This window comes from Siniperca chuatsi, linkage group LG18 (genome assembly GCF_020085105.1).
Source record: "Siniperca chuatsi isolate FFG_IHB_CAS linkage group LG18, ASM2008510v1, whole genome shotgun sequence".
NCBI classification, from domain to species: domain Eukaryota; kingdom Metazoa; phylum Chordata; class Actinopteri; order Centrarchiformes; family Sinipercidae; genus Siniperca; species Siniperca chuatsi.
Window position 1 is genome coordinate 5,897,884 of NC_058059.1, and position 15,506 is coordinate 5,913,389.

At 37.8% G+C, this 15,506-nt stretch overlaps 1 protein-coding gene across 2 annotated transcripts; it reads right to left on the minus strand.

Annotated features, from left to right (window-relative positions):
* Positions 1–1,407: 1,407 nt before the first annotated feature.
* LOC122865954 (neuropeptide FF receptor 2-like) lies at positions 1,408–14,466 on the minus strand. Of its 2 annotated transcripts, XM_044175022.1 has the most exons (6): positions 14,444–14,466; positions 8,004–8,173; positions 7,473–7,536; positions 5,703–6,038; positions 5,352–5,451; positions 1,408–5,248 (listed from the first exon to the last, which is right to left on the minus strand). In XM_044175022.1, the coding sequence occupies exons 4-6, from the start codon at positions 6,028–6,030 to the stop codon at positions 4,375–4,377; spliced, it is 1,302 nt and encodes a 433-aa protein (XP_044030957.1). In that variant the 5' UTR covers positions 6,031–6,038; positions 7,473–7,536; positions 8,004–8,173; positions 14,444–14,466; the 3' UTR covers positions 1,408–4,374. The 2 variants fall into 2 exon arrangements, with proteins under 2 accessions (XP_044030957.1, XP_044030956.1); XM_044175021.1 differs by lacking the exon at positions 7,473–7,536.
* Positions 14,467–15,506: the final 1,040 nt, after the last annotated feature.

The following is a 15,506-nucleotide window of genomic DNA, read 5'->3' on the forward strand; positions in this document are numbered from 1 at the left end:
GTTTACATATAAAAACTACCATATGCATTCACATACCTGCAGACTTTTATCTTCTGAGGAACATTTTTCATGTTTCCTTACATCCTTCTTGTGGTAATTGATAAAGAAACCTGTTCAGTGGAATCTATTTGCAAATTAGCTAAGAATCAAAAATAAAAACACAGCAAATCTCATCAAGATTATCAGAAAAATAGATCAAGTATGCGCTGAATAAATTTGCACTTCATGGCTCTAACAGTGAGGTATTCTTCTTTTCCATCAATCCCTGAGGCTGGTTATTTGGCTACTCTCTGTAGTATCATTGAGAGTGCTTTCATAACTGTCACACATGTATATATTGTTAACATATATTTATCAGCAAGTATTCCTGTCCCCAGAGCTGCAGAGTCTGGATCTGTGATTGTGGGCCACCTGCTGCCCCTGTGTTCCTGCTGCTACAATTTTTATTATTAGTCTTATTACTATTATTATCATTATTATTCCCATCACTATCATTCCTATTATTATTACTTTATTAATATTAACATTACCACTACCATTACATTATTTTTATTTAAAAATCCCCCCCAACCCAAATGGCAGTGGCAGATGGTCACCCACCCTGAGTCTTGTTCTACCACTGTCACCAAGTGCTTGTTCATGGTGGGATTTGTTGGGTCTCTGTAAATAATAGAGTACGGTCTAGACCTGCTCTATACGAAAAATGCAATGAGATAACTTATGTTATGAATTGGCACTATATAAATAAAATTGAATTGAATTGAATTAACAATGTGTGCTGCTGTTTAAACAATGAGTTGCTTTGAGAAACATGGTGAAGAATCTTAACACACATAATCTATTAAAGCATGCACAAGTACCACTGCAGCACACAAAAAAGAGACCACAAGTAACATTACTCACACCTTCATTAATATAACACATTCCACAACATAATACTTATTTAGCAGCAGGTTATTAGAGAGAGCAAGGATTACATATATCATTATCATGATTTATCAAATTATTAAAGATGTTAAAGATGCCATATGGAGTTTTCTTGTAAATAAACAAAAGTAATGTTCAGTGTCTCTCACCAAAATGCACTGTGTGTATCCTTGAGGTCTAACAAACTTGTTCCTTCCTTCTAAAACATGTACAAATCCGATTTTTTAAATATCTTAAAGGGACAGTTCACCCCAAAATCAAAAATACATATTTTTCTTCAGGTAAGAAGTGCCAAAAAAGAAAATAGTTCCTACATGAAACTGTGGGTTATCTGTGGATCATCTTGAGTAACTGGGTCATGATTTTTGGAAAGAGACATTGCTGTTGAGTTTTTCAAATATATATTTTCTGGCGCTTCAAGCACCACAAGCCGAGTGCCATATACTCCCATTATATTAAAAAAAATGCAGACATCTCTACGGCTGATATCTCCAAAACTCTGCAACTCACACCAAAACAATCTAGATGGATAAATAGCACTACAGGTAAGAGGAAAAATATGTATTTTTGATTTACTACCACCAACTGTTCAGAACAGTTCAGAATCAGCAGACCAGTGTGAAAACAATGGCAGGAATGTGTATCACATCACATGCATGTGTATCCTTGTGCATGATACAAGGAAGAGGGACCCACTCTTAAAAACATTACTCCATAGTGCTACTAGTGGTCAAAAACTCCACAGGGTATCTTTAAGATTTTGGTACAAACACGTCATGTATGTAGCTTGCCAAATATTGACCACAAAAAAGTGAATTGACAATTATTTTAGCAATAATAGTACACAATAATAACAAATATAAATACAGAAATTATTTTATAGAATTATTTTTTTTTACAATCATAATGAATATCTATCAAATATATGCACTCTTAACTGTTCACGTTATCCTGCTCCAGTATCAGCATCAGCACTGTTCAATAACACATAACATGTTGTGGTAACAATGAGGTTTCAAATGTAATTGCATGTGGAAAAAGGATACATCAATGCTGTATTTTCTTGACACAGCTTTTTGGCAACAGCAAAATAACACATTATTACATGTGAATACTGGGCCTGCTCACAGCCATATAGATACTCCAAAGTCAGGTTCTCACACTATAGCAGAATATGCAGAACATTCTGTATGGTCAACATATAGTGTAGGTTGAGATCTGAAGATATTCTGACATTGATTTAAACACTATATGTACAGTTAAGTTCATGAGCCATATTCAAATGTTTATGAAAAAACACAGAACGTGCCTTGTGTAGAGCAAACATGGCTATTGAGAGAGATAGAGACAGATCTCTATCTATCTATGTATAGATAGATCTCTCTCTCTCTCTCTTTCTATATATATATATATATGTATATATATTTATCTCTATATATAGATATATATAAAAAGCTTTGTTTCTATATTTGATTCAGTCTTCAACTGATGGTGAATCGTTCACACCCTTTCATGTTAAATGTATCCTGTTTATGTACATTACCAAATTACGCATATGTGCTTGTGCATTATAGTCTCATCTCATCTGCTTTCAAGTGAGGTTCTACTTTACACACTTCTTTTCCCAAATCCTACTGCTGCTAATAAATGTAACTTACTTCTTTTTGACATGGCAGTGTTTTAAGTGTTCATATTTCATAGTGCCCGTGAGGCAGCGAATAGGAGGGCACATGGAGACTTTCCAAATGAGCCTACGATCCTCTTCCCCTGCCACTGCATGTCACAGCTGTCAGCCCAGCGTAACTGCCTCGGGGCACTGGAACATGTACTTTGACAAGAGGAAACTGACACAATTCTCATCACACTGCCTTGCACTTCACCACTGAGAGGTGTGCTATTCTAATCTCGGTATCTTCAATTGCCAAAGATGCCTAGATAGGCCTTCATTCTTCCTGAAACATTAAAAACTTCCAGAAGTAAGAGTAATGTTTAGTGCACTCCTGAATAAAAGCCTGATCGAATTGCAAAGAGAATTTGTAATAGTAGTTGGATAGGTTTACAGTATTAATGTACCAAAACACAATCCATGCCATCAATGCGAAAACCTCATGGACAATGGACATTCAGATTATCTTTCTTATCTTAAAATGCCCTAAAAACATTCCCCCCCTTGTTACTTTGAGCGATGGTACATATTTTGTTTTGTCTCTGCTCTTTTTTTCTCTGGTTTAAAGCGGGCAAGGATCAGATATAAAAGGATTTGGCAACAGTTGAACCAAAATCCGATGACAGTTGGTGGGTTGTTTGCTTATGGTGGCAGGCCACTGTCAATCAAATATGATCAAAACACACCCACACAGTCGTAATAAAGCAGATTATCTGAATGGCTAACTTAAAATTGTAATACGTAACATTTTCATTGAAATTAAATACAGTATTTGATGCTATTTATTTAAATCTGCATTATTTCAGCAATATCCATTCAAAATATTACAGTAACATTCTGTAGTTACCTCCTATGAATTACTTTTCATTGTTAGAGACAGAGTACGCCATTCCCGTGCTGGATTAAAATTGCCTTCACACACACACACTGCATTCACAGGAAGCAAATTCAGCGTTACATTTGTAATTCTATCTCATTGATATAGGCCTCACTATTTACTTTCTTACAGCTGTATCAGAGCTGTACTGCTACGTTACTGCTAATGCAAGCTGATCATTTCCTACTGCCTCAAAGTTAGCTTTTATTGTGAAGCAGTCACAGGAAACAAGGTAGTCATTACCAAGGTAAGCGCTAACAATGATTGTTCATCAAAAATACATCTACAAAACAAGACCCCTTTTTTTTCAGCCAAGTAACCAACTTTACTGTGTCTTGTTTGGAAAACCACTTGCACTGTGTGCAGCATGAAGTCAGATCGTGGTTGCAATTATTACTGCCCGACTTCTTTATTAAAACAATGTTTGGCTGCACTGTAAATAGATACAACAGTTGCTCTCCTGGTGTATTTTCTGACAAAGTACCTGGCAGACTGCACTCCACAGTAACCATTGGTGTTGCCAAATCAACCACTGAAATCTTAAGGATTGCAACTTTAACCCAAACTTTAACTTTGATTGTTGCTTATTTAGTCATGAATATTTAATGTTATAGAAAAGTACTTAAAGATTTTAAACCAAGATTTCAGGGCCTTTAACCTCTGTTTATACTATTCTTTGCTATATACACTGTACACCATAATAAACATTCACAAGTGATATTCAGAATGATTCATGATAACAAATGCAATGCTTGCAAGTACAGTCACTTCAGTCAAATATACATGGAGTTTAATCTTGTACTTCTGGGGCTTGTTTTTCCATTCTCCTTGAACTGCAATACATGATTCTCCAGAGGCCTTAGATCCTTCGGAAGTGTCCATGCGCTTCATAGTCTCAGTCTGTCTAAATCTGGGACACCTTTTCCAGGTCCTCCATGATCAGGTCCTGTTCTTTGGTATCACTTCTGCCAGCCAAGCACCCCCCATTCCCTACTAACACTGATCTGACTCCAGAGCCTGATCTACTGAGGGCAGGAGGCTGGATTGGGAGCACAGCGTTCCCTCGGATCCGATAGGAGAAGGTCTTCTGGCGCTCAATGTCAGCAGTACACAGCTGAAATTTAAAAGCAGCCTGAAAGCCTCTGCGAAAGTTCTCGTTGAAGAACCCATAGATTATGGGGTTGACACTGCTGTTGAAGAAGGCCAACCAGTGAGCTAAGGGATACACGTAGATGTTAATGACACGATACTGGTGCTCTGTCAGGCTGGCGTAGTCACTCAGCATCATCAGCGTCCACAGAGGAAGCCAGGATAAGATGAATAGCAGAGCCACAACCAGCAGCATCATTATTACCCGAGTCTTTTTCTTTGAAATTGTGTGACGACCCTCCATGCTTGGTTTGTTGTTGCCAATGCCTTCTTCTGATGCAATTCCACTGCCCCTCAGCACAGGAATAGTGGTCTTTGAGAGGGTGAAGCCGATGCGGACGTACATGATGACGATAAGGCTGAGGGGAGCGAGGTAGATGTTAGCAAAGAGGACAGTGGTGTAGATTTTTCGCATTTCCTGAGTAGGCCAATTTTCCCTGCACCAGTAGAAGGGGCGGGTGTCATTGTTGAGGCCAAGAACTATTCGCACCCTCTGCTCCTTTGTGACCTGGAGCATGACCCCAGAGGGACACATGATGGACACAGCCAGGACCCATATGACGACGATAATAAGCTTTGAGGTGGCAATGGTCAGCTTCTGCTTGAAAGGGTAGACAATGCAGCGGAACCTGACAAAGGGGATTGGAGGCAATGCATAAAGGAAAAGAAGTCTCTTAAAAACACACACACACACACAATCAAAATAACCAGTAAAATTACTACAACCCTCACCTGTCAACAGCTATTGCCACCAGAGTGAACACAGATGCTGACACAGATATCCCTTGAACCATACCGCTTAGCTTACACACTACACTGCCAAATGGCCATCCTGCAGAGAAGAGAAATTGTTAATGTGTGAGTGTTTTTATAGTACAGATAAGACTGCATGAATAATGTAAATTCTAAAATTACTCCTAATGGCAGAAAGTATTAGACTTCCTGAATATTTCACCATTTCCAAGTCAAAGCCAATACAGAACTATGAATCATGAATTGATAAGGGAATTTTCTCCTTTTATAACCCAGGTTATATTTAGGCATATTATTAAAGAGAAAAACATACATTCTGTACATTCTGACCTGTTACGATGTTGTCCAACAGCGTGGTTGGCATGCAAAAGATGCCAACCAGCAGGTCACTGATGGCGAGGTTGAGAATAAACAGGTTGGTGACCGTGCGCATGTTCTTGCTGCGCAGCACGATGAAACACACCACCCCGTTGCCCACCATGCACACCAGGAAGATGAGCAGGTAGGAGACGGTGAAGACTGCTGCCACAGAGGGCTTGTGGAGGTAGAAATCAACATAGGTGATGTTCTGGTGGGTCAAAGGATTTTCCTGCAATCTTGAGAGATTGGAAGGGTTCAGGTCCTCCCAGGTAGTGTTGAGAACTAGATTCTGGGTCATGGTGATATCTGGGTGCAAGAGAGACAGATAAAGAGACAGGCAAAGTTATTAGATGGATAACCTATTATTTGCTTGGCATGTTAGTGCACGTGTTCTGGGTTAAATTATAAAGCTGAACATTATTACACACATCCTTCCATTAAGAGTGCAATCCTGCAGACCAGAAGAAGGAATCAATGTGTAATTACATAAAACAATAGAACCTATCCAGAAATCAATAGTCCAATTCTTGTGTCTTTTGATTTTTGTGGGTGGGTTGATTCAGTCAAGTGTATGCTCTCTCACACTCTAATAACAACATGCTGACCAAAATGATCAATCAGTTCTGAGAGTAGTGGGAAAGTGTGGTTGATAGTTTGCCCATTGTTTACATCAATTATCCAAATCCAGCATTCTGAGAAGGAATGAGGTTACTATTGACAAACTATTTTTGATACTTGTGAAACTTTAACATTTTCTGCGAAATTAAGTTGCCTTTTGAATGAGGACTTTTAGTCCAATTTTAATCCAGTTTGTGTTCAGCCTTTCATGTGTGAAAATTGTTTTCAGTAGTATAAATAGACTAAAGTAGGCCAGGTTTATTCAGTGATTAATATTTAATTGATGTCTTTTGATGAATCAATTATTAGTATTTTAATAAGTAATTGCATATTAAATCTTGCAGTCTTACTAATTTCATTTCCACTTTAATTGCATACTTTAAAAACCTCAAAGATTATGAGGTGAAAAATGAGCTGAGGTATTTATTGTTAATGAATTTTCAGATCAAAACTGAGCCAGTGTGACTCAGATCCACTGCATGTCGTGGTTTGTTAAGCTGGGGAACCAGGAAAGCAGGAGTTGGACCCAAATGCAGACGCACAGGCAGGGCTAGTGTAGTTCAGTGATTTAATGACAAAAGAAAAAACATAAGGGCTTGCATGGATTGTGCAGGCAGAGACTAAACCAAGAAAAGCAGTCCACAGGTAAACAATTCTGACAGGGGTTTTGCAAAGTCTACAATCCATGCAAGATCCAAATAAGCCAGGAAGAAAATCCAAAAAGACACAAGACAACACTTGGAAAAGCACTAGAACGCTTGACACGAGGGACGAAGACAATCTGACACAGAACAAAGGAAGCACACAGACTTAAATACACAGGTGAGGGCAGGATAACTAGACATAGGTAAAACAAATTAGGGCAGGGTAAACAATGAAAACTGGAGGGAAAAGCAAGCAAAGACATGAAGTAAAACTACACAAGACACATGAGGCCGAACACATTACAAAATTAAACAGGAAATAGCTGAACACAAACCCAAAAAGTAAAGGAGAATATTTGATTATAGCTGCACTGCTAGTTATAGTTCCATGCTCATACAATGACATGCATCATGCTGATTATACTGTAGCATACACCGAACAAGAACTTAATAACATAATCCATGTCTGTGCACACACCTGTAATTCAAAACCTCTGTGGATGAGACGAGATCAGTTTGTGTTTGTCTTTTAATCAGCGGAGCTTTGGAAGAAATGGTAGATTATTTTCTATTGCTCTTGTAACAATTACATGGATGACTGAGAATATGTTGGGGCTCGATTCCAAAATGCTATAAATACACCTGGGACCAAAAATCAATTTCTGAACTGAGCTTCAGTATTCCTATGAGATACAGAGATATCAGAGACTTGTATCACTCTAAGTTTAGTTATTTGACTTACTATGCTTTCATAAGTCATGCCTGCTGGGTATTTTGTTCATATCAGTCTTTACAGTGCCAGACAGTTAAATTTAACTCTTTCTTTTTCATCAGTGTGCAACCATACAGCCTTAATATTTACTGACAAAAGTAGACCTTACAGTATATGCATAATTAATTAGCCTGGGTGATAGGATGGAAAGTGACAATTTCTTCCAGAGGTAGATTATCTAGATTAAAAATTCAGAAGTTTCCCAAATAATTCTACCCTTGACACATATTTTCTTACCTTGCAGGAAACAGTATCTGAGTTGTATTCCTTTCTTCTGTCCTTACAGAGGGTATATCCGTTTGACAGAAATTCCACTCATTCAGAGTAAAAAAGATGCACGCTCTCATCCCTGTGTAAGACCCTGTGCGTCTGCTCAGTCCGCCTGCCAGGCAGAAACTGCTGTAGTGCTTATAGATGACAGAGAGGAGATAAGATTCACTCGGGAGCGATATGCTGGGCGGTGCAAGTGCTGGGAGCAATAAATGTCTAGAGGCATTGTGTGAATTGAATATAATACAGTATATATAGCTTTCACATTATGCACTGACTCCTTGCCAATGATGTGCAAAGGTTGGGCATCTGAAGAGACACCTGTTTTCTTTGGCATCAGTCAGTCAAATATGTGTTGAGGAATGTCATTGCTCGTCTTGGATCAACCCTCCAGTTATTAATCCTCAGTCCTGCTCCTCAGTGTTCACTCCTGCACTGATCAGGTCTTGCAAAAGTCAGTTCTCACCTTTTGTTTTATGATTATTTTTTGGGCATTTTTGCCTTTATTAGATAGTGACAGCTGCAGAGAGAGAGAGACAGAAAAGGTGGGAGAGAAGGGATGACATGCCACAAAGGGCCCCAGGTTGGAATCGAACCCGGGAGAGATTATGGGTTGAGGGGTGAGGAGGATGATGAGGACGGATTGAGCAGGATGATACCTGACCAATGGGGAGCACTTGGACAAGGAGGGTTGATGCTTGATAACTGAATGGCTGATAATTGACTTGAGGAGAAATGAAGGTAGAACGAAAGAAGAAACAAGGCTACTAATGTGGTTGCCACACAAAATAGTTAATTTCTGTCAATGTTAGCCGACTCAGAGAAAAGCTACTGTAACTTAAATTGCTGCAGAATGCTTAATTAACACGTTAAAATGCCTTTAGCATAAATCCTGTCAAAACTGTAGGGATTCTCACTTTAGTGAAAAGTAAGAGGGATGAAACATACTTTCAGCTAGAGTTTGCATGAAGTTTCGAGGCACTTTAAAATAGAGTTTTCGGGATGTACTGAACTTTGTAATGGCTGACACATTAAGTTATAAGAATGTTGTTCAAAGGAATAGACAGAAAGTAGCTGACAAGTTGTGATGGGAGAGATTTATGTGTGTGTGTGCTTGTGTGATAAGGACGTGGAATATTAAGGATGCAAAAGTAATAGGAAGCTCTCATTAAAACATTCTCTTAGTATGCTCAACTTTCCCCATCTCTGCATTTTTCAGCTCATTGTGTGTTCAATTAATTAGGCTCAAACATTGTTCAAATAGTACTAATTAGAAATGTTCTTTCACACACATACACACACACACACACACACACATACAAAGAGTATCACAAAAAACAAAACAAAACAAAAAAGTAATTAATTTCAATAAATTCCAGCAAGTTATTTTCTAATTATATTTTTCATCTCTTTAAGAGACAATTCAGAGTGTTTTTGTTAAAAAATTATGTTATGTAAATATGTTATGATTCTAGTTATGAAAATGGTAAGTCAGGACAGGGAGAAAGTAACACTTGTACTCACAACTATAATTAGATCAATTTAATTTATTTATTTATTTAACCCTTATTTGACCAGGTAAGTCCCATTGAGGTTGGAAACCTCTTCTGCAAAGGAGACCTGATCATGATGGCAGAGTAAAAAGTTGCAGACAAAACAAGTCAATATCAGGTAATGTATCCAGCAATTCTAATTAAGACTAAGAGTCTACAGCTATGCCAGCGGCTCTGTGAGGCTGTACTTGCACTATGCTACAGCAAATTTCTTAACATGTGAAGGCAGCTTTAGGCACAGTGGCGCTTTGAGCTAAATGCTAACATCAGCGTGCTAACATGCTCGCAATGACAATGCTGACATGCTGATGCTTATAGCAAGTATAATGTTAATCATGTTCACCATCTTAGTTTAGCATATTAGCATGCTAACATTTGCTAATTAGCGCAAAATACAAAGTACAGCTGAGGAGAATGTCATTAGTTTTTCTAGTATTTGGTCATAAACTTGAAGTATTGGCCAAACTGAAAAATTTGATCTGATGATGACGCTAGATGAAAAGTAAGGGGATCACCAAAGTTATTGCAATTCATCCTGAGCGGGACATGAATGTCTGCACCAAATTTCATGGCAATCCATGCAGTAGTTGTTGAGACACTTTATTCAAAACCACAAATGTCAACATCATGGTGGTGCAGTAATTAGAATTCACCCTCTCCTTCCCCAAGGCTACTGGCCAATCACAATTTCTAACTCTAGCTCTTTTTTTCTTCCATGGCTGCCTGCGCTCATCCCTCCAGGCTACATTTCTGCTTCGTGTCCTATAATGTCTGTCCCCTAGGTTAAAAAATGCTGAAGTCCCATATGTCGTTTGCAACTCATTTCACCTGTCTGACCTCTGCAGGAGTTGATCAATGCTGGGCCTCTCTATTTTTACAGAGTGTATATAGTGTGTTGAACAAAATATATTTCATGTGTCTTGTGTTTTTTCTATAATCATTGAAAAAGTATAACTTGATTATGTGATACAGTCTGCCAGAAAAGATCATTTATTCATTCATTTATATTGTATGTTCTTAGGTGGAAAATATACAAAAAAGGAAAAGGCAAGAGAAAAAGAGACTAAATCAATTCCAAAACTCATGTGAGGGGATTTTAAAACATGAGTAATTAGCATTCTCTTTTTCTGGTTTCTGCTAACACTTTGACAGCAGTGTTTGAAAAACTTCTGGCTGAGCCACTGTAATTTTAGGGAAATGAGAAAGGAGTTCATCACCTTGCCGCTGATTAAAAAAACATGCATTAGCAATCAGTGTCATCTAGAGCAAGTGTACTGTACAACCTTTTCTATATTTCTAAGGGGAAAGACAGTTTTGTTACGTTAATAATGGGCTTTTCCAAATTTATTTCCGCACCTTGCAAAGGAATAAAACCTACTAAAATTTGTTTTATTTGTACTGTAAAATTCATGGCATTGAATCATAGCTTGAAAAACTATAGCATAGCACAAACATGTATGCCAGCTAAAACTTGGTTTATCTGAAACAGAAAATACATACAGTGTCTGTGATACAGTGAATAACAAAAATATATTTTGCAAATGGATGCATTTGGACAAATGACCTAATTAACTACACTGACACTAGCACTGTTGCCTTGTTAGTTTGAACATCCAGCTGGGATCCTTCTGTGTGGGGTTTACATGTTCTCGCATTATCTGTGGGGGTTTCCTCCCACAGTCCAAAAACATGCAGCTCTGGTAAACTGGGAACTCTATATTGCCCAGAAGTATTTGTTTGTCTATATTGCCCTTTTCAGACAACGAAAACATAATATTGGTGGCTTCATCAAGCTGTCAAATACATAGGTATCTTTTGCGGAAATGTTCCTTATTGCTTTATTCAGATGTGACGAGACATTTATAGAAAGAGAGTGCGCGAAAGGGAGCAGTGTCACTGCTGGTAAACAGTGATGAAATAATGATATCAAGGAAGAAGGGTTTTTTTTTTGTTTTCTCACAGGCTGCATGAGTAATGGATTTCAAAAACTTATTTTGCAATAGATTACTTAATTAATAATAAATAATAATAAAAAAATAAACCTTTTTTTTATAGAGCACTTATCAAAACAAAGCACAAAGTGCTTCACAACAAGAGAAATAAAATACCATAGTGAATGACGAAATATAAAGAAATAAAATACATAAAATACACAAAAGCAATAAAATAAACAGCCAGTTCAGGTCAAATCAGGATATGCTTTCCGATAAAAATGTGTTTTGAGAAGAGACTTAAAAGAAGACACTGACTCAGACAACCTAATGTCTTCGGGCAAGTTGTTCCAGAGCCTCAGGGCCCTGATGGCAAAAGCTCTGTCCCCCTTAGTTTTCACCCTGGACTCAGGAACAGACAGAAGACCCCTGCCCGAAGATCTCAAACTACGTGAAGGTTCATAAGGGATTACTAGGTCTAAAATATAGTCTGGAGCCAGGCCATGAAGAGCCTATATCATATGTAATCAATAAGATCTTAAAATCAATTCTAAAACAAACAGTGAGCCAGTGTAAAGAGGCTAAAACAGGTGTGATGTGATCGTACCTCTTGGTCCTGGTTAAAAGCCTAGCAGCTGAGTTCTGTACAGTCTGCAGTCGTTTTAGAGTTTTTTGATTAAGACAAGTGAACAGACTGTTACAATAATCAAGGCGTTAGGAGATAAAAGCATGTACAACAGTTTCTGCATCACTAAGATTTAAAATAGATCGGATTTTTGATAGAGGTGATAAAAACATAATTGGACTCTTCGAAATAAAATCTTCGAAATAAAAGGCAGTTTGGAGATTGGACGATAGTTATCCAGGAGGGTGGGATCAAGCCCAGGTTTTTTTTAGGACTGGCTGGACACAAGCAGGTTTTAAAGTAATCTAGGACGCAGCCAGTAGACAGCGAGCTGTTAAAAATAATTGGTAAAAGGGGCCTCAATACAACCCATATCTTCCAATAAAAACCTAGTTGGGATTTTGTCCAGAGGGCTGGAGGACACTCTCATAAGAGACATGATGTCTGCGAGTTCAGGCAGAGTAACAGCAGAAAAATTGCTCAAAGAATCCCTGAGCGGGTGATCCATATCTAAAAAGGCAGGGTCGGGGGTGATACCAGATTTTATTAACTCCTTAACCTTACGAGCAAAGTGCAAAAGAAACATTTCACTATCAGCATCACAATCAGCAGGGGCACAAGGAGAGGCTGGGTTAACTAACTGATCCACAGTCCTAAATGGGGTTGGGGTTGTGCTGATGGGCAGAAATAAGTGCAGAGAAATGACATGTTCTTGCATCCTTCACCATCCTATTATAAAGGAGTAATAACTCTTTCATGGCCACAAAGTGGATCTGGAGACCTGATTTCTTCCATCTGCGTTCTGCTCTTCTGCATTTCCTTTTACAGCTTTGAATACTGTCATTTAACCATGACTGTTTTCTAGTCTTTGTGTTTGGTCTATTTTTCAGAGGAGCTATGAGATCTAAGGTTGAAGGACACAGGTAGTTAAAAGAATCAACCAAATCGTTGGTGTTGGAGGAATTGGGAAACACATTGCTAGGAGAACTGAACAGTGTACAGAATTTTGAGGCACTATGCTCATTAAGGACGCGTGTGTACTTAGAGCGGGATAAGACAGTACTAGCAGTCTGTAATTCACAGTTAAAAACAATGCATAGGTGATCGGATACAAACGACCATTGTGAGCTTGAGGCTCACTCACACCCACATTTTTTTATGGCCCGTTTATAAGCCCATTTTGGCCAGGAAAATGAAAATACTGACTGAATAAATGACTGATAGTGACCCTACAACTATAGTCTAATAATTAAACAGTGGTCTCCTGTTAATAAAGTCTTGCGTTTAAAATCTTACTCAAGTAAAAGCACAGGAGATATACTTTAAGTATGAAACACACTCATGCAGAATGACCCCTTTTAGAGTGTTGTATTATTATATTACGTTATTGAATTACTATCATTGATTAACATATAAGCAGCATTTGCAGCTGGTCAAGCTGGAGCTAATTTTGACAGCTTTATTTACTGTTTGTAGTTTAATCTATCATAACATATAAGATGATCATATGTTTTGTTTGAAATATCTTAATCTGGGAAGTACCCTGTAACTATATCTGTAAATGTACTGGAGTAAAAAGTACAATATTTTCAACTGTATAAAGGAGCAAAAAATGGAAATACTCATAGTTTAAATAGAACAATAATTACAGGCTTCCTGAGAGTAAAAACAAATTTGTTGCTGCATGGTTTTCTGCTCCGTTTACCTCATTATTAAATTGTCTACCAAAAGTCCCACTCCTCGTCCTATTAGCTTCCCCTGAGAACTAATTGTAACATTTTTTTTCACACTGTATCCTTTGCTTTATTTGGATTGCACATACATACATTTGGCAATGCTTTTGTTGTCTTTTACACATTGTAGTGATAGCATAATTACATAGCATTCTTGTCATCATAAGATCTCACTGTGCAAAAGAAAAGCTGAGCTGCATATTTTGTGCTGTGGACTATCATCATGATGCCTTCAAACATCACTCCTTTTAACATTATGTTCCTTGCATGAAAGTTAGAACAGAGAATTAATAATTAATAGACACACCACCATAAAGTACAGAATATGTGGCAGACAGCAACCAAATTAAATCATAAATATAGATTGTTTTTTTTAAGTGCTAATATCAAATCCATGATTGCCTTGGCTGGCAAAGAGAAAGACATTTTATTTAGAAAAAAAACAGTGTAGTCTTGATGAACTGCCTATTACACCCAGAGGGAAAACACTGAAAGCAACTTACCTCGACTGAGAAATCACAGTGAGTAGAGTCTGTACAAACGATCATTGAAAATTGTTACAAACCTTGGAGACAGTGTCATTGGAGGGATGTACCGTGTGTGTTGAAAGCCAGCGGGTGCACGGTCAGTTTATTAAAGTGTTAAAGCTGGGGGAAGGGAAGAAGCTACTGAGCAGAACATATATTTCTACCCCTGGCATAAGCTGATTGGTTTTCCAGACTTACAGTTTTCACATCTTCAAAACATTTATTTATAATATCCTTTTTTGAATTTATTTTATGGGGGTGCTGACCAGAGTGTACTACAGTTCTTGACTCAGAGAACAAGCATATCATATTTATTGTCAGAAGTCCCCACCAAAAGAATTACCTGATCATACCTCGGCCAGAACAGGAACAAAACAAGCACTCCTGCCTGGAAGGAGCTTAAACAACACACAAACACCAAACATCAACCAAGAAATTTCAGTAAATAAAAGTGCTCTGCATTCCAAACTTAAAGTCCTGCCTCACCTGTCTATGGGTCTCTCACAATTACTTCAGCCTACCCACGAGGTTTAGAACTTAACATACACAGTAACTTGCATTTTTTGCGTCTGTATTTACATATCTTGCATACAGAGCTAGCTTTCTGTCCAGATAGAAAACCTTGGTACCACATTCTAACAATGCACCATTTAAACCAAACAACTTTTGGTTTACCAGGTTGTGAAGAATCACTGACACCCTTACCTGGACTAAGATCCTTTTATTAACAACTTATTAACATTTACAACTGCAATCTTGATTGATTAAAAACCCTTTAATGACTTGCTCACTTTTTAAACTCCAGACTAAATGGCTTGTTAGAAAGTGAGAAACATGAGTATTTATTATTGGATTGCCAACATTTATTAGTAAATAGAAAGGGTGAAAAAAGGGAATTTTCACAACTTCACAACCGAAAACTTGTAGTTAATGCTGATAACTGATCTATAATGCATTAGTAAATGATTTACTAACATTGATAAAGCCGCTGGTTACAATTTATAAACCTTTAACTTATGAAGGGTGACTTATTAGAGTGGTAAGTGGTATCAAAACCTTTAAGTACTCATCCTTTCTTCATTTCAAATCAGTGTAGACATG